This window comes from Phoxinus phoxinus, assembly GCF_949152265.1.
Source record: "Phoxinus phoxinus genome assembly, chromosome: 6".
Lineage (NCBI taxonomy): Eukaryota > Metazoa > Chordata > Actinopteri > Cypriniformes > Leuciscidae > Phoxinus > Phoxinus phoxinus.
In genome coordinates this window covers 22640996-22661278 of record NC_136881.1, presented here as the reverse complement: position 1 = coordinate 22661278, position 20283 = coordinate 22640996, and the positions used below count along the sequence as shown (strand labels likewise).

The following is a 20283-nucleotide window of genomic DNA, read 5'->3' as shown; positions in this document are numbered from 1 at the left end:
TTCATACTAATATTTTGTGTTGATTCGTTTTTCTATTTACCATATTAAAAACAAGAAAATTAATACAGACACTGATCGTACACAAAAATTCAAAGTGTATTATTATATAGTACATAAGAGCCATTCAATAACAATATAGTACATAAGAGGCATTCAATTCAATGAAAAAAAAAACACACTTCCAGGCATGTAACAGAACACACAAAAATAGCATAGCAGGATCCCTTGAAGGTCAGAGTCAAGATCAATTCAATGATGGCAGGCCGGCACCGTGTCCGTTCAGAGGAGTTTGGTTCCTCTTCTTGAAAAAATAGCACCTGCATATATCCTCATATAGTCCAGGCTAACACAATGTATAGTCACTTTTTGGTTAGAAAATGACCAAGTGATATTGGCTGAGCACAATTTCTCCAAGGGGAATAGGGGATGTATTTTGGGTAAAGTGCATCATAACAGTATGAGAGTTGTGTGAGAGACAGAGATAGGAAAAAGAAAGAAAGAAAAATTAAACTTCCTCACAGTTCACTCAACTAAACTCCAACCACATAAAGTTCTGTGTTCTGCAGTGTAAGGTCAGCTGTCCCTCCAGCTCTGCTCGACAATAGCTGACACACGCTTCTCATACTCCCGTTTGTTTTCCTGGTAAAGTTGAGCTGCTTGGCTGTTAGCTGGACTGTTTGGATTTGGTTCATCAAGCAAAGACTGAGGATAATCAACAGAGGACAAAAAGCTGATCAAGCTGCGTTTTGATTTGCATTGATACTCATAATGGTAAAAAGCATCACCACTACAATGTTTTACCTGGATTGAGGTAAGAATTGATGACACGTCATATGTTGGACTCCAACGGTTTTGTAATATGTCAAGACATATACTTCCATCTGCATATACTAAGGTATCATTGAAAGAGAAAGGAGTGGTTAAAACACGTCAAAGAGGCAGTAGCCTTCGTAGGGCAGCGGAATTAAACTGCCATAATATGGAAGCTTGTTGCCGACAGAATAAAAAATAAAGAAAGGTAATTGCAACTTTTTACAATTTTGTATTTAAAAGAGTTCATATCTCACAATTCTGAGGGGGAAAAAAGTCTGAATTGTGAGTTTTAAAGTCCGACATGCAAGATATAAACTCGTAATTGTGAAGTACAAATTGGAAGATAGATACTTCTAAAAAAGTAAGAACTGTAAGATAAGTTGCCATTATTGTTCTGTTTTTATTTATTTGTTCCGTGGTGGAAACAAGCTTTCATACTATATTTGTGATTCTGAATGAATAAAAAAATAAAAAAATCTTACCATTAGGATGAAACATTTTTGAGATGAATCTAACTGTGGGTGGTTTGTTTGGGTATTCTTCTGTAAATTCTACTGTCAATTTGAATGTACCTAAAACAACAACAAAAAGCATGTATACAAAATACATAAAATCATATACATGCCTTGAATGTCAAGAAATTATGCATTTCAAGAAGTGAATGTTTATATTTACCATCTTCAAATGGAGTTCCTTCTGGTCTGTGAGAAAAAGAAAAAATTAAACATTTAAATTGGTAACATTTGAATAATCACAATAATGCCACCACGTCATCATTTGCTTTCAGTTTCAGTATATGAGAACAGGCACAGGTGGATAACAAATGCTCAAGTGACAAACACCAAATTTGTGAACTTTATAAAAGGACGGTCTCAGTTTTTGCAATTCACAGGTTTTCACGAACGACATAAACATGCTTGGGTTTCAGTAACGTGAATCTGACATAATAAACTTGGTTTAGTCCACAGCACAAATATTTTCACAAGAAGTACTTACCCAAATATCACTGCATTCCATACCATGATATTGTTTTCTGACGGTGCACCGCTAACACCTGCTGGAGGATCCTCTTGGAGTCTGTTGGGTTTGTGTCAAAACAAACAAGGGAGACAGGTCAGTTTTAGGAAACTAAGGTCAAAATAAACACAAAACAAACTAACGTTACTTTCTTTTTTAAAGACGATTTTCTTCATTTCTATTTGAATATGAATGTCGGATACGAAAAATAACTTTTCTTTAAAAAATAAATAAATAATCCCGTCTAAATATTTATCCGGTAACTTAACGTTACATCCGGGAGCAGTAAACAACAGCTCTTATAGTTTTATTTTATTATTCACCTTTTAAAATCCCTCATAAGTCGCCTTCGCGCTGGAGTAGACATTGCTTAAACCGTACAATTGTCAGATACAATTTTTTTGTGATATAACTGTTCCAAATGTGCCTTTTTCCCCACTTGAAAGGTCATCGACTCATATTCGCTTTTCGGCTCAGCTTGGAGAATTTCAACACGGAATTGTAGACGATACCACTTTCCTGTGGGGGAGTGCGACATTATTAACAGCCTATAACTTCGTTAATACTGTAGAGATTGTATAGTTACCTTGTACCATTTAAATAATCTACAAATGTAATATTTGCTATTTAATATACTAATGTACGCTTTTATATTCAGTATATAAGACCAGTCACATGTATTACAAATGTTTCCCCCTTTTACAAAGAATAAAATCGAAGATCCATCTGTTGAAGGCGGAGCGCTAATGACGTTAAGGTATCGCAGTAAAGGTCGACGCAGAAGACAAGTGACACCCGTGTGTCCAAACACGTGAGGCAGGAAACCAAGGTGGGCGTATCAGCTTCCCATGGGAACAGTTTGCTAATCAAATTTCACCTTTTGTTATTCACCACGAGCACTCTTTATTTCAGATACGGCATGTATTTAAAAACAAAACATTTTAAATATATGCAGTGTTAATGTTTACTAAGGAATAAGGTTCCATTTTATTTTGATAGTGGATCACTTTTTAAAAAATGTAATTGGCTTTCACATAGGAATCTCTTCACTTTCAAACTATTCTTGCCGTTATATGAGAGCATTATATACAAAATGCATGTCAGAAATAAAACGTTCCATGAAATAGATGTAAGAAAAATGTTGGAAACTTACAAGAAAATCTTCTTACAAGAAAATCAGCCAAATATGGCAAGGTGGGCTCTCTTCTCTTCTATGGGCTGACCTTAAAATAAAATAAAATTCCTGCAATTTAATAGAATAATTGTGTTCACGTGGCAATGAAAGGGGTTTCTTTTGTGTTTTACTTTTTTATTAGAACATAGGGTAGAAATATAAACAAAGGAATGTCATACATCTTTCAGCTTTCTTTTGTAAAAAAACACTGTTTTACAGTCAGCATGTCAGCTTTGCTTCTTGGGGTAGGGGGGGGGGGGGGGGGGGGATGCTGACAAGCATACAACAATTATATACAAAATTATCCTTTTCCAAAAAGCTGGTTTTCATTGGCACAAAACTAACGTTACAAACTAACAATTAATCCACATAAAAAAAAAAAAATCAACTCCTTGTACATTCTAAACTTGCATTAAAGGGAAAAAGAAATGCACCCAAATAGCTAGGTTGAGTTCAAAAACATACATATAATAAAATAAATTCCTTAGGTCAGATACAAAATGCAATACAATGCTCCCCTTTGGTAGAAAGATTTCCCCCTATATCAAAAACAAACGAACAAAAACTTTTATTATAGCCTGCATTAAGGTGCAAGATTTAATTAGTTTAAGGCGGATAGTGCTGCCACAGACGTGACCACTTCTAATTAAATGGACGGATATCATTTTCTCTTTTATGATCCATGGAACAGCTGCACGGCACTTAGAACCTCTTGGTCATAGTGCTGCTCTACTTTCACGGTGGTAGTGTGCTCGTGACAGCTGCTTGCATCTTCCAGGTCTTCTGCCGTATCTCCAAAACCATGGTAGTGTCCATAATGGAGATGTTCACCGGAATCAGGCAGAAAAGCACCCCATGCAGGCCGGTGAGACACGCAGCTGCTTGGGCTACCATTGAGGTGCAGTGAGCCACACATGTCGTTTCTCGATTCAGCTTGAATGAAAGGGGACTGATAGCATTGCCCGTTTGTGGCGAAGCTGTTGACAGTGAAACTGTTCTCCTGCCCATGACCATTCCTCAAACCTGTGGCTATGGCTTCATCTGTCATTTAAAACAAGACATGCGTCAGAAAGTGATGATGAACAAATGGCCTTGATTACATATGAACTTCAATAAGAACAGAGAAACAAAAACATTTTGCTAATACATTGTAGTTGAAAAAAACATTTCATTTTCAGTATAAGCACATTTTTGCTCATATTTCAAGTGGACAGTATATAATTATGGATGTCCTGAGCCGATCTCAAGGCTCGGTATCGGGGCTGATTAAGCATTTTCTTAACTGATCGGTATTGGGTATCCTAAGCCCCGCCTGTCCTTTATTTTACGTCAGCTGTAAGACAGGTTTTAACAAGATGACAAGTCATCAAGCAGACTTCTCTTCCAAATGGTCACAAGGGGAAAAGGGGTATAGTGCACTGGAACACCTAACTGCAAAAGTCAGCAGTGAGAAAATCTACAATGTTTTTCATTTTACTCTAAGCATAACCACTATCCAAAAAACAAAAAAAACAACATAAAATGTGCCTTAAATGTTTCAAATAAACCTATGTACCATTTCAACATAGAATTCAAGCAGATTACATTTGAAATCTTTAACGTGGTAAAATATTACCCTATGCATTTATTATTTTGTAAACAAGACATCATCTACATGAAATATCATAAAAATCCTTAAATGCTTTCATTGTGAAATATATTGCTGGAACTTTCATTACATACAAGCCTGTATTTAAGATAAGAACAGTAAGCTAATATACTTTTACAAAATTGATTCAGAATTACCATATACAGAATATATGGCAAAAGTAAATGGAAATAAAGCCAAGAAAACGCTTCTGTTCGTGTCTTTCTGTATTATACTAGCCACTTTGTCTTAAGTCAAATTCCATGTGAGTGCGCATACTTAAATTAAACGCTTTTAGATTAGGAAAAACGTACGTTTCATCCCAAATAATATTATATAGCAGATATATATAGAAGAATAGATTATCCCAGTCTTTCGATCTGTCAGCTTGTTGATAAGACTGGGGAAACGTGTTGATAACCTGGCCATCATAAATAAGCATAAGAGTTTGTCCATAGCCAGGGGCCAGGAACAGAAGTCATGGATGTGGGCTCCAACATTTTTAGGGTGGGAGAGGAGTTCCTCAAAGAAACACTGTCTTCATGTTGTTCAAAGTCAATAGAGATTGGTGGAGAAGGTCCAGTCCCACCTGATTGGTTTTCAGCAGTTGATTCCACATTCATACTCTCAAGCTCCTCTCCAATTCCATTGTTTGTCTTCACCGAGAAATTCATGCCTGAATGGAAAACATACAATATAGTCAGAAAAATATGGTTTTCCTTTGTTTAAAATTTATGTTTTGCACAGACTATTTACATACTCTCAGTTCTTGCTTTTTTCACATGGTTTGGCTCTGTGCAATCGAGAAATCTTTTCCTATTGGCTGTCCCGTTCAGAAGACTGCGGCCCTGGATGTGTGTGTGGTCAGTCCCATTATGAGCAAATCCATTTAGCTTATTTAGCTGGTTGTGTGCGTTAGAGAGGAGCTGAGCACAATCATGGAAGCCTTGAGCATGGGCCAGGTCGGCTGCTGTCAAACCACTTGCATTCCTCAAGCTGCACAGTGAGTAAAAAAAAAGATGATTAGTCGGATCTGGAATTGTCTGATTAGCACGGTTATGCTAATGTTATGCTACCATTTCACATTTAAGGCTGCAAAGACTTTCCCTTTTATTCTAGAGGCTAGTTTTTGGAAAGGCCCAAAAAGTTAGTTGTTCACACACTGCAGCAGGAAATAATATTGTTCTGAACCATTTTTTGTCTTAAAATATATGGCAAAATACTTTCTCTTACATCATAATTGTTGAGATCAAAATATAACAATCTGATACAGTTAAATACTAACATGATTTGGAGAATTGTAATTTTAAAAGTACCGAAGGCAGTCAATTTTTGTTTCAAGAGGCACTGTAGCTAAAACCAGAACAAACTGACCTTAGTTCATTAGAAAGTTACAGAAACGTTCAAAACATATTTATCTCCAAATGCAGTGTGTGCACTTAATGAGAATTCAGACATGAACCAACATGTTAAATTAATAAAAGATGTTTAGACAGTCGTTTTAATCAGATTACATTCTATATGGTTTAAAAATAAATGTTTGCCATTTTGCAAAAAAGGACATAAGATTAATGGAAGTTCACTTAAAAATGAAAATTCTGTCATAATTTACTCACCATCAAATTGTTTTAAACCTGTATGAATATCTTTCTTCTGCTGAACACAAAATAATATATTTTGTTTTGAAACAACTTGAGGGTGAGTAAATTATCATTTAATTTTCAGATTTTTAAGTGAACTATTCCTTTAAGCCCAGTCTGTTTGACATTGATATACAAGATACAGATTGATCCTGGCCTTTTAATGGTGCCTTGTTAAAAATTATCCCTTCAATTCTTTTTTGTCTTGAACATGTTTTAATTTGTATTTGGAAAACCACCCCCAAATCTAACGCACTTGTGACAATTTTAGTTTTTTTTGCAATGTAAAAGTAATGGAGAAAGAATAACATTTGGGTCAGCAGTTGGTTCATTTATGAATTCGGTCTCTCCCTTTGTATTTTAAAAGGGTTTTACATTGAAAAAAAGGAAAAATAAAAAGAACATAAAAAACATGTGACAATGCCTCATAATATTTAAGACAGTTTTTCAAAAAAGTTATATGATTGGTTTGCATTCACACATTCCTGCTTAAACATCCCTTTACTGTCAAATAAAATATTAAATGCTTCCAAGTATGTCAGATTGAATCTTTTAATCTTCCAGAAACATTCAATCTAAACATCAGACAATGCCAGACAATTCTTTAGCCTAGGAATTCACTGAACTAGTTAAGAATGACCATTTATATGCCCAAGTAAAAATGTCAAAAGTACTGGTACTTCAGTACCAAAATGTAACAATACCAGACTTTTGCTGATAATTTACTTGTGACATCATGTAATACGCAAGTACGTTGAAAAGGTCACGCTTGACGTAGGCGGGACTGGAGTCAGTGTTTACAAGTTGAACGTGCAAACAAAGTCAAACGCCGTTTACAAAAAAAGGAAGTTAAAGGTAAAACAACGATCTCGGACGATTTTGAACTTAGAGAAGATGAGATGGAGTTTTTTTTGGGGGAAAAAAACAAAAAAAGACTTCACATATAAAAAAGAAATACAACAAACATTTCCAAAACTGTAAAAGGTTATATAAAAATAAAACATTCATAAATTATTTCGTGATAAACATATGACTGTCTTAGGTGAACTCATTTATATAAACGCAAATAATAATAATTATCATTATATTATTACAGGCTACATTTAAAAAGACGCTGTTATCCAAAAAAAGGAACAAAGCATTTCGTCAAATGTCAGTCATAATCATATGTTGAAGATTGTATCTTCTGTTATAAATATGAAGATTGACATTTCGTTAATTAAAATATTATAAGCACATAATATTGTAAAAAAAAAAAATAATTTGTTCTGTTAGACGACTACTTTTTGTATAATTATATCTCTAGGAATTGAAGAGAGCCTATATTAACAAAAAATATAATAATAATAATATAATATATATTAAACTTTTATATAAAATATAAGCCTATAGCCTACATTTTTAATAAGGGCCTATTTTTTCCTGGTTTCGTTCGCCTCAAAATCCCTCAAAATTGACTGGTATCGCTACAAACCGGAGTCGCCGTCATGGCGGCTTGATTGTTTAGAGCAGAATAAGGTGAATAAGCGTGACCTTTTCAACGTAATTGCGTATTACATGACGTCACGAAGGCGCATCACAGAACAGAACAAGCATTTGTGCTTATAAAACTTTAAACTATTTATTTTTGAAATGAGCGATCGTTTCGCTAGATAAGACCCTTATTCATCGTCTGGTATCGTTTAAAGCCCTTGAACCGTTTGGGGCCCATTGAAGTCCATTGTATGAAGAAATGTTTTCATCAAAAACCTTAATTTTCAACTGAAGAAAAAGACATGGACATCTTGGATGACATAGGGCGAGTAAATTATCAGCAAAAGTTTTATTTTTATTTTAAAGTGAACTAATCCTTTAATGTTGTACACAAGGACATATTGTAGACAGGTTGTAGACAGAGGGCTTCTTTCAACTGATTATGCAGATATTTGTGCATATTCTCTCAGATGAGCATCCATGTCTGATATTCAATGTATTAATGACGGTTTACTTTTTTTAAGGCAATACTTAAAAATAGTAGTCAAAGGCTACATGTCATTCTTTTAATGCATTTATTTATTATAAAAAAAAAATAATTGTTAAAAATAAACACTTAAAAAGGAGTGTAAAAATAGCTTTTGCTATTGAATATTTGCTATTATACTAAAATGTTGGAGTTATAACAAGAGAAAATTTGTTTTTTTTATCGTTACCCTTCATCTCACTCACACGCAGAATCTGATTGCTAAAAACCTACTTGATCATTTAGAATACATTTTATTAACATCATCAGTATTTTTATTATCATCATCATCAGTATTTGTTAAATCATTGATCTAAATCTTTAGATAAAGATCACAATGTAATCCAAAAGTTGTCAAATCATGAATAAGGTATAATTAGAAAGTTTAAGAACCGTTTTGAAATTGGATGTTGCGATTCATTTCCTTGTGTTCTTTTGGGCCTAGTGGGCGGTGTCAGGTTTCATATTACAACATTTATTTGAACTACTTAATGATCAAAACCTTTTCTAATATTGACAAAGAATATCGTCGTAAAGGGCCTGAAGATTTCATATTTTGAGATAGATGTGATATTTTGACAGAAATATATTAATTTGTAACAGGAGAATGCATTAAAAAAAATTCAATGGAATGTGGATGACAACCGGTGGCTATTTTTTGGTACAGCGCCTAAACAAAATCTCATAGGAACTTAATATCAACTTGGCACACAACTTGGTTAGACATTTGGTTTTGATTTTTACAGTCACGGGATGCAATTTGCTCTGTTATGGAGAACCAGTGCCGCCACTCCCACCACGCGCAGTGCGTAGGGCACCAAGAGCTGAGGCGGCACCAAAAAAATAGCCTCCCGGAAGTTCCAGGAGTCTCCCGCATATTGATAGCGGCTCACTGATGCCCGCGAATTAGTTAAAATCTCCGGAATCTAGAGCGAGGGCGCCCGCGAGACAGACTGTGCTCCAAACCACCTAGCGCGTGCACGGCAGAGCGGGAGAGAGAGCAAGAGACCGCACGCGCCTCATGAAGCTTCTCGGGGTAGAGGGCATCATAAAGGAATTATGCTTAGGGCACCAAAATGGCTAGCAAAATGTGTTTAAAAGATCTAATCCTACATTTGAGAGTTGGCTACAAATATTTTCTTGTTTCACTCTGTCAAAAATAAGTTTAGAGGCCCGTGATTGTACCGTGGATGCGTAGATTAACTTTGCATAATCTGCAAAAGTCGTTTACAGCCATGTTCACTCCGGTATTTCGCACGCATCATCATGTGTTTACAGCAGGTTTACAGTGGAAGTTTGATCATAGATTGGAGTTCGATGCATGATGTCAGTGGTTCGATGCGGCTGTACAGGCGCATAACATACGTCCTAACTAAACTTATCTGATTGGCTTACGGGTAACCAATGATTTTAAACTTCAGACAAGTGCCCCCTAGCGAGAGAGAAAACACTTCTCTATTATGCCATTCCAGACTCTGTCTACGAAGCAAAGTGAAGTAGCAGAGTCTGGTATTACCAGGCTACAGACTGCCTGCGTTGCGTATGATATGTATTTATCCCAGGTACAGTGGCATATGTCAGCATGTCATATGAATATAATTTCATGGGTTTTATTTTTTTCAAAGATCGCGTAGCTCACATTTACAAGCCAGCGTCATTATAGTAACGTTAGACTATTGGCTACCGTTTTACATAATGGATAATATGCCAATTCAATTCAATGTTTGTGTGGTAGGTAATAACCATATATCGTCAATATTATAATATCAAACAACCATAGATGAATCTGCCAATTAGAAAAATCGATTTGCATTATAGCTTGAGGCAATACACTTTCACCAGAAAAATAAATAAATAGACAAAATCATATTTTAGGATAACTATCCTAATGACTGCAGGCTGATAGTCATGTTTGTTTGTCTAATCATGTAGCTATTACTAGTCCGACAGCATGACGGCCAAGTCAGCATCGGTCCCTCCTCCTCCTTTAGCTCACGCAAGCGAGCGAACGCTGGACCAATATTGATCCTCGTCCGGCCTTTGATTTTATCACTCTTTTTCTCTCCCTAGTCTCCGACAAAACCTTCGCCTCCTTCGGTTTAGCTTCGGCCGTGACAACAACATACAGACGCTATACCAGCCGGCAAACAAACGCTATTCGGCTCTCACGTCCGAATTTGAGCAAGTGGGAGGGGGAAGTGAGGTATGCCGTAAAGCAGTCGAATATTGTAGTTCTTTTTGTGCTCGGGTTACTTCCGTAGTGCCAGTAAAAGCGATACAGACCCCGTCAGTCTATGGCAGACGTGTCATTCAACCTATTGTAAGTCGAACCTATTGTACCAAGGGTCTTGGAAATATATTATGAAGGTTGAAAAACTACTTGGTGTTGCTTTAAATGTAGATAGTGCATTTCCACATCTATTCTCAAAAAGGGGGGTGACAGTTAACGGGTTAAATTCATGCATTTACTTTATGCTAAACCCTCTATTGGTCAATAAGAAGGTGGTCTGCACATAGAATAAAGTTCTAAATAAAAACTGGTTTGGCATGAAAGACGTATTGCTACAATTAATTGTCTGGCACTGAATATGAAGAGGTCCTACATTTTAGTATATTTGCTCAAGGAAGCATTTAATGTTTTACAACATTATTTTCTTTGTAATCTTAACATAGATTTCTAATGTTTTGCTTACAAGTGTACTCCTATTCAAGCTAAATTCAAGCTTATTACTGTATGATTAACATGTATTATTGAGCCTCCCCTTATTCTTGTTAGTTGAGAAAAAAATAGGTAAAGAAGTAAAAAAAATATTGCAGAATAAGTAACAAGACATTGCTGTCTAGGCAAAGCATGCAGGTCTAAATGCTATCATGACTGTTCTCCTAGAATCAAAACCAATCACCACAAGAAATACCTCGACAGATTGCCAGTGTGTAGATACTGAAGGGAGCGATAGTGTGAACACTCAATGTAAGGGTGTTCGCTGAAGAACGTGTGGCAGCAGTTTTTGGAATGCTTCCCCCCTTTTCTGGGCTTTACTTGAGAAAATCAAGTCATGTTCAAATTCAACCGCTGCAAAACATTGAGATGTGTAGGGATTTTCCTTCTCTGTAACGGTTCACAATGGATCTTCAATATTTTTTTTGCAAACATGCTACTTTAAAAAGAAAGGTAACAGATATAGTACACATCTAAGAGGCATAAAAACAAGCAGACATTCATGAAACTTATCTATATAAAGTGTTGACACATCCTTGCTTAAGTATGCTGTGTTCTGCTGCAGTAGAGCTATACCCTAGACCATCTTTAACTCTTATTATAGACAGATATTGTGCAGATCTGACTGGAAGTAAGTTCCACTTCCTATTTGCATTTTCTAAGAGTTATAATAAGCTCATTAGAAAGATGGACAAACATTTTTTTTTTTTCTATATGTGCCTATATGTTCAAGTCAGATGGGACACAACTAAGGCTGTCAGATATTAAGTTTTAAAGCACTCAGTTAATCTTTCTGGCTTACTGAACTAAACTGTATTATTATTGTTGTATTCTCTTTTTGTGTATTGTAGCACTTTGAGTATAAGAAAAGCGCATTAGAAATAAAATGATTTATTATTATTATTATTATTATTATTAAACGCTACACTATACAACTGTTACACCTTGTAGTGGCAGCAAATTAATTTACTTTTGTTCCAAGTTTGGATTTAATTAATAAAGTCAGAGTCACTGAATTTACTAATAAACCATTTTCTAATAAACATGAGCCCGCCCAACTATGGACTTTTGAGGTTTTAGTATTAAAACCTGCAGCAATGCTTTTTGAAAAATACATAGACTCCAACTGTAGTCAAGCAGAAAAGAATAAAACCATTTTAATTTCAAATTGGGATTTTTTATTTTTATTTTGCCAAATACAATTTAATGGCGTTTAACAAATGATCTCTTAATCTTTCAATACATTGACAGCCTTAGTGATTACATATTTTGATGTAACAGCTTGAAAACATTTTTCTTTGGTAAATGGTGTCACTCACTTTGGCTCTGTATAGTAAGGAAGTGTTAACTTAAATTACAACAAAACGAAGCACTGCTATGCTACATAGTATAGACAATTGTATGGACAATTATTTCAACCAGTCTTATTGACAGTTATAAATGACAATTATCACGATATATCAATTAGTGTTTTGATTGAAACTAAGTTGAAGAACTTGGCCAATTAAAATATACAAGCAAACAAATAAACACATTACAGACAATGCTGTACCTGTATTTTTCGTATGTTAAGCAAATGTGTCTACAAATTGATAGATATTTTAAGAATTAACATTATTATTATTATTTGTTACATACAGATGTTTTGAAGAAAAAAAAGACGATGAATAACCTGTGAATAATTTTATAAGTCAGCTTTACAAGTAGGTTCATCACATTATATTCAATTCAGAGATTGTTTTGTGTATACTAAAAGCAGTGCTTCAATTTTGTCAAAAACTACACAACTGTATAATTTTGTGGTCTCATTTGAAAAATTAGAAAAATTTCCAACACGTGTCAAACCAGTTCACACCAACTTTCCAAGGATATCTAACACGGATCCAGCTAAATTTACTCAGTCTGGTCTACAGAAGGTCCTTGATGCTAAATGCAGTATAACAGACTTAAACCACTGCAAAACTTTTACACAAGATAATTATTTCAATGGAAAAAACAGGCAAACTATAAAACATAAGAACTTATTTCACAATAGAGAGAGATATGTCTGTTTATTACTAATGTTTGCCAGATTGTTAGGCCGCGTGTCCACCAAAGCGTTTTTAGCCAGTTGAAAACTCTAGGCGCTCTGCAGACACCAAGCTGTGGTTTGAGAGCGTTTTGGCAGCGTAGCGTTTTTTTTCCAGTTGAGACGCTCTGCTTGTTATTATACATAATATCCGCGGAAGTGTTACTAGCATCTCATTTCACGGATAGTTTCTATATAAAAATGTCGATACAATGTGAAGTATTTGCTCTGGCTATTGTTTTAAATTACTTGGATCCATTATTATGCTTGTCGTCATCTTTTGACGTTGTACAAGCAGAGTGTGGCGGTTGGTCGTTGTTGTATTAGTCCCGCCCCTCCTCCACTGTGATTGGATGGTTGGGTAAAAAGTGACAGTGATGAGCCTTGCTTTTTACCCAAAGTGTTATGGTAAAGTTTTATAGGTAAAAAAAACTGAGCGCTCAGCGTGAAATAGACGCTCAGTGCCTCGGTACACTCCTGGAGTTTTAAAAACGTGGTGCTCCCGTTGAAAACAATTGGAAAAATACGCTAGCTGCAGGAGAAAAAAGCTTTGGTGGACACGACTTTAATGCAAGTTTGTGATCTTTTCTGGGGCATGTGCTGGTATACACTGACTGATGTATCCATGAACAGTAGCGGTTTGAGTGTGCCATTAACTCATAAGAAATTTCTGTATGATTTAATGAGAACTCAATAAAAATTTAGTTTTGAGCTAATCTGGAAAGAGAAGTCATTTCTTTGAGACAATATAATAAACATTTTATTTCATTAAACACACAAACACAAGGCAACATGCTTTTAAGGTTACCTACAGACATACTTTAAATAACAAACAAATGCACAATTACTCAAACATCCACCCATCTTTCAGCCTTCACATACGAGTGCCATTCTCAAAAAAACTATCCTTTATTTTTAATGGTTTTAGGACCAGTACTTAAAGAACCGCCATTCACTTACTGGATTTAAAGCAAAATGTAATTGCATTTTAAGAGGTCTCTAGTAATCCAGCACAGCCAATATGATAATCTACATACCTACATGTCAGTGTAACTTTATTGGCCAAGAGTGATACCTTTTTTTTTTTTTTTTTTTAAGGATCATTTATTTCTCATATTGAATATTTCCAAATTGCAGTTCACGTTCTATGCCAAGATTAGTAAAAATACCTCAGATCGGCTGGGTGGGAAAATGAGGAAATGTGCATTTGTTTTGTGCGATTTTCATCTTAACCTCAAACTGAATCACTAAACAGAAACACACCTTTTAAGCTAAATGAGGACAAAAAGCTTAGACACAGACAGTCATGTTAATTAAAGAAAAACTCCACTAAAAAAAGCTCTGCAGGCCTAATGCTGACTGTAGCTGCATCCAATAAAACAGAGCAGTACATTTAAAGGATTAGTTCACCCAAAAGTGAAAATTCTGCCATTCACGTCATTCCAAACCTATAAGATTGCCGCCCATCTGCAGAACACAAATGAAGATACTTTTATATTCTCTCATCATTTTATATTCTCTCATCATTTTTGTCCATCCATCGCAACCAAAAATTTTACTCAAGAAGAACAAAAAGTTTCCTTATGAATCAACCAATTTAATTCCAGTCTTCTGAAGAGACAATCGCTTAATATGACCAACATATATGATTTAGGCTTTAATTACTTTAAACATTGATTAAAGAAAATAGAAGCTCAACTGAGCTTGCTTGAAGCACGAGAACCAACAAGGCTTGTTCTTTTAAGTGTCACACAAGCACGTTCAAGCTTCCATGAGAACTAATGAGGTTTGTTCTGGCGTATCAAATGCAGTTGAGCTTCTGTTTACCATATTTTATGTGCTCAATGCATTTGATTTTTTTTAATGCAAATATAAGTTCAAAATATAGCTGCAAGCAGCCATTATCGGAGCCAAGTGCAAAGAAGACAATAAACTAGGGATGCTCCGATCGATCGGCAGATAATCACATTTTATGACTTGATCGGTACTCACTAACTTGGCCGATCTCAAAAACGGATCACAATTAGATGACTTCAACACAGGAGGACGTACATGATGCGCGTGGACTTAAATGATTTGGTGCAGCAGTCGGTGTGGAATTGCCATGTTTCGAGAAACAATGAAAAATTCGCTATTTGCAGTGTATGTTACTAGGAAATCTCAAGTGGAGGAGCATTGTCCAAAACATTTCATACGAAGAACCTGATTCGGCACTAAAGGACGAGCCACCACTCGCTCTGCTCGCTCAGCTCGCTCAGAGTGCCCTTTGTGACAGGCTGGTTAGAAAATATATGAAATAAGTAGGGCTGCCCGTGCACGATTAAAGTTTTTCTCTCTAGACGACTAGTAGTACATTTAAGCAATTAGTCTAATCGCATATTTATATTAATTGAATTACTTAAATATATATGAGAGAGAATATAAGCGCTATCGTAAAATATTGCCTATTCCGCATCTCAAGCGCATGCATAAAGCTTGCCACAAAGAATTGGAAAAAGTAATGATTATGCAGCATGATACATTATAATTGTGCTGCAAAGATAAAGTTTGCGTTGCTGACTCGCCATCTTCACAGTAGGGAATGCGCCTATAGAGAGAAATGCACACTTCGGATTAGCCTATACAGAAGCAGAGAGTTGCCCATTTCTATGCGATTTTAATTGGGGGTTTTATTTCAAGCTTTCTATAAGCCAACATATATTTCTCAAGTCTGTGAGGAAAAGCTTACGCTGAGTTTCTGTTCATTTCTGTGACGCGCATTGGTTTAAATTAAGATACAATTTATACAAAACGAAATTCACTTTTAAGAATGGCTTTCTACAAAGCAGAACTTAAGTGTTCAAAATCATGTCTGACCCACTCCAAATGTCTCCTGATTGGGCATCTTATGATCTTATACCCATCTGATGGTTCCCTTTTCATATAATCAACAGATAAAATGAAAAAAAAAAAAAAAATCATTATATTATTTAAACATAAATATGAAACGTATATTAAAGTTTGTTATATTTAAACGTCACATCGCTCCACTTTTCTCACGTGTGTAGCCTATACATGCATGTGTGTGTGCATATGGGGGAGGGGTGCCATTTTTGAATAATAATTGAATAATACCCAGCGATCTTAGAGTATAATTTTTGCTTGAAATGCCTATCCCTACTAACGAGTCGCATCAAACTACTCAAGTTTGTTCTTTTAAGAGTTTAAATGTTTATTTTTTGAATTAATTTCGTCCTGCTCAGACTTGTTTTGGACAATTTTTAAGTTACATCAGACTTTTCCATTTTAGGTGATTAAATGTTTATTATCAGACTGCTCCATTTTCTCTGTTTTGTTTGCATTTATCTTTGTCTTATATTAAGTGTATTAAACATTGGGATCGGTATCGGCCGATCACCATGACAAGAAATCGGTAATCGGTATCGGCTGCAAAAATCCTGATCGGAGCATCCCTACAACAAACCATGCCAACATGTCTGGAAGTTTCAGACAAACTGCAACAATGAGCAATTAAAGACATTAAGATAATTTTAGGCAAAATATGTGTAAAAAAAGATAAAGGTTTCGAAGATATTGGCAAATGTTTTTTCACAGGTTAATTTGGGAAAGGTTAATTCACAGCCCATTTCCAAAGGGACGTCGCTCAAATGCCTCTGGGCGCAATTGGATAGACCTGAAACCAATCAGAGTGATCGTCATCGTGTAAAGCCCGCCTCAACGTTTGTTATTGGTGCCTCGATTTGGAAAAATTGGAAATGGACTTGAATGGGCTCTTGGCCAGACTGACATGCAGAGCAAATCTCAAATTTGCTGGAAGTTCGTCAGGGTTTTCCCAGGCTAGAAGGATTGAGTTAGAGACTCCAAATTTGCTATGGTGACAGATCAGACGGTCCTCTATCAGAGTGCCAAATTTCATAACTTTCTCACAAGCGATTCTATGGGCTGCCATAGACTTCCAGAGCGGAAGAAGAATAAGAACGGCAACGATTTCAATAGGTGCCTAGCCTACGCACCTTCGGAGCTTGGCCCCTAATTAAACCTCTCCATCACATGGACTACTTTGACACAAGAAGTACAAAAAGATATTGTAAAGTTTTGGTTGCGTAGACTTTCAATGGATGGACAAAAATTATTAAAGAATATTAATAATACCTGTAATCATCTGTGTTCCGAATATGAAAAGAAGTCTTATGGGGTAGGAACGACATGAGGGTGAGTAAATTATGACATTTTGGAGGGGATGAACTATCCTTTAATTGAAATACAATTTAAGTGATTGTACATTTGCAGTTGTTTTTAGAATTGAAAAGTGTTTTGAAAGAAAAATCTAGGAATCTAGGGAAATGAGGAAAATGTAAATAACAAAATGACATTTATTTAGAAAATTTTATAACTATAGACATTGTACTACAAGGGTGACAATTACTAATTGCATGCTAAATAATTCTTGCAATAATATTTGCATTTACATTCTTCTGATTGTGGCATAAAGTCAAATGATTTTTCAGGACTCAATTAATAGAAGCGTCTAAGGATTTTAAAGCTTTCTTGAGCCGATCAGGTATAAATGTGAATTATCAAGGCTTTCTAGTTGCATTTCATCTGGTTTCATGACATGGTCAAAATCAAAATGCAGGCTCAATGGCAGAGCTTTTTTTAATTTATGGAGATTCCCTTTCACACTGTGATGTAACAAAAAGCGTCTCATGAAGTCACATGATAAAGCATTTAAAAACAAAACAAAAAAACAATAAGACAGTGACTTACTCCGGTTTGCCTCCCTGGACCAACAAGGCATTAATACACTCCATGTTACCGGCCCGTGCTGCTTTGTGAATGGGTGTTTCACCCACATAATCCTGAAACCATATGGTAAATGAAACATTTTGACAGGCTTTCACAACATTAATTGAACAGTTCTTCAAACTTGCCATGCAACAGACAGGCTGACAACATTCTGTACATCCATTTATTTATAATTCAAAAGCTTTAATGAGCACAGCCATCAGCATGGTTGAAAACAACGTGGATCTAAAATGCTGTTTAAAGGTCCATGTCTGCACCTCTGGTAGATATCACTCTGAAGAAGAGAAGAAGAAGAGAATCTAACAGAACACTGAGTGAGTCATAAGGAAGACATTGAACTCTTCACCCTAACACAACAGCTCCCCCTAAAGGTGATAAACTAAAGCACAGACAATAATTTGCTCCTAAATGACCCAGATAATACCACAAAATTAAGGTCAAACCACACAATTACTGCAGAAACAGTAATACAACAGGGATTGTTCATTCACTTCCTCTTGAACCAACACAATAATACAGGATGGACAGCTCCATCAGTCTCTGTGCATGTTTGTCTAGTAAAACATATGTGATGTTAAGTATGTCACTATTAAACAAAATGACAGTTAAATGCAAGTCAAGCAAAGACAACTTGAGCCTGATTTGGAATGCCTGATTGATCGGCTGCTTATTTAAATGGTCCAGTAATCACTTTTAAAGCTGCACGATTCAGGATACCATTTTCTGTTTAAAATAGAGATCACGATTGTGTCACAATTCTGAATAAACAACTATACAAAATAATATATTTACTAAAGGTTCTGATAAATAAATAAGAATCAGTTGCTGCAGTCTACAGCAGTTTTTTTTTTATAAATCAGTTTGAATGAATGATGATTCAATTACTCACTCAAAGACTTCACTTGATTCATTACTGGACGAATCAGAATTTTGGAACAAATCTCTTAAATGACTGATTCAATGACAAATGCAATTTTTAACAATCACTTGTCGACACTTACTGGTGTAACAATGTAAATTATACAATCTTTATTTGAAGAGTCAAGTTACTTTCAAAGCGTGGATTACTCTATTTTGATTGTTATCGTAACCATCAGTGTTTATATCCTCTTATCGAAGTACAAGTGATAATGGAAATATTGTAACATAAATAATGATACTGTGTGTGGTTGAAAAGATTTGTGAAGATGTTTTTATCATGCGTCAACTGTTCTCTCTGGGTCAGCGGCAGTGTAAAGGCAGATTTGAATGTTTCGCTGTGATCATACTTGTCAAAGGTTAAATATACATAGTCGAATCGTGGTCATTTTGTAATAGGATCGCTGGGTTGTTTGAATCAAGATAATCTTTTAACAATTAATCATGCATCTCTAATCAATTTCTAATGCAAAACACCTGAACCTATACTTTTAAGACTTCAGCATCACTTTCATATCAGTTGCAACTGCAACTGTGGAGAAATTAAAATCCAATGAAAACAAAATCCAAAAGAGCATGGGGGAACACAAAATTTGAAAGACTCAAACCAATCCAACAGTTAAGACAGGACACATTCTGAAGTATGTTGGCATTCTTAAACAACTCCTGAGCAAATGGCCTTAAACGGTTCAGTCTGCACATGTAATAATTAAATATAGAATGTTTAGATATTTAATATAAATTTAACAGACATTTATTTAAAGATAATTAGGCATCACTTTACAATAAGGTCTCATTTATTAACATTGAGCAATACATTTTTATATTAACTGTTAAATGTTACTTAATTAAAATGTTCTCAATAGTTCAGTGCATTTAGTAATGTTAAAAGAAACAACTTTTGACCTTAATGTATATAAATGTTGAGATTAACATTAAATAAGATTAAAAAATGATGTAGAACTATTGATCATTGTTAGTTCATGTTAACAAATATAGTCAACTAAAGTTAACAAATGAAAACTTGTAAAGTGTTACCGAAAATGACAATCTGTCATGCATGTCACCTTTTTTTTCTTAGTCTACTTGTCTTCATATGTTGTTAAGGGGTGAGTAACCTCTAATGCCCTTTAGGCTAATTCACAGACTTCAGTGCTCAACCCTTGGGGAAAGACGTCACCATTCAAAGATCTGTCTATCACAAAGAGGATCATCCCTAGCAATAGGATCAGTTTGGCAGAGATTTGTGCTCCAGGACACCGGAGAGAGGATAGAGAAATGAAGGAAGTGGAAGCAGGGATGATAAGTTAGGCAACTGATAAGAGGACTTTAAGGCACTTACTCAAGATAAATGGTATGAAAACAGTAACTAGTAATGCAACCATACCAATATTTTACCAAAACACTGAAACTGAAATTTGTTTTAATTTAGCTGAAAACCACAAGTTTAGTTAATAATTAATTACTGCATATAATAATTTAAACTGCACACAACACAAGGC

The 20283-nt window shown here is 35.3% G+C and overlaps 2 protein-coding genes across 3 annotated transcripts in view; both read right to left on the bottom strand.

The window, feature by feature from the left end:
* Positions 1-78: 78 nt before the first annotated feature.
* Positions 79-2684, bottom strand: LOC306999758 (ubiquitin-conjugating enzyme E2 A-like). 2 transcript variants are annotated; one of them, XM_079614708.1, is made up of 7 exons: positions 2417-2684; positions 2154-2349; positions 1810-1890; positions 1489-1514; positions 1296-1385; positions 802-890; positions 79-702 (listed from the first exon to the last, which is right to left on the bottom strand). In XM_079614708.1, exons 2-7 carry the CDS (start codon positions 2195-2197, stop codon positions 574-576), a joined length of 459 nt encoding a protein of 152 aa, XP_079470834.1. In that variant the 5' UTR covers positions 2198-2349; positions 2417-2684; the 3' UTR covers positions 79-573. The 2 variants fall into 2 exon arrangements, with proteins under 2 accessions (XP_079470834.1, XP_079470833.1); XM_079614707.1 differs by having other exon boundaries at positions 2154-2525.
* Positions 2685-3144: 460 nt separating this feature from the next.
* The window catches only part of ankrd10a (ankyrin repeat domain 10a), a gene marked incomplete at its 5' end in the record, with an annotated part of 20642 nt that continues 3503 nt past the window's right edge, over positions 3145-20283 (bottom strand). Inside the window, 4 exons of the mRNA XM_079614691.1 lie at positions 3145-4045; positions 5221-5307; positions 5392-5627; positions 17825-17916. Of these exons, the coding sequence (XP_079470817.1) occupies positions 3678-4045; positions 5221-5307; positions 5392-5627; positions 17825-17916 (783 nt within the window). The 3' untranslated portion in view covers positions 3145-3677. The remainder of the gene's footprint in view (positions 4046-5220; positions 5308-5391; positions 5628-17824; positions 17917-20283) is intronic.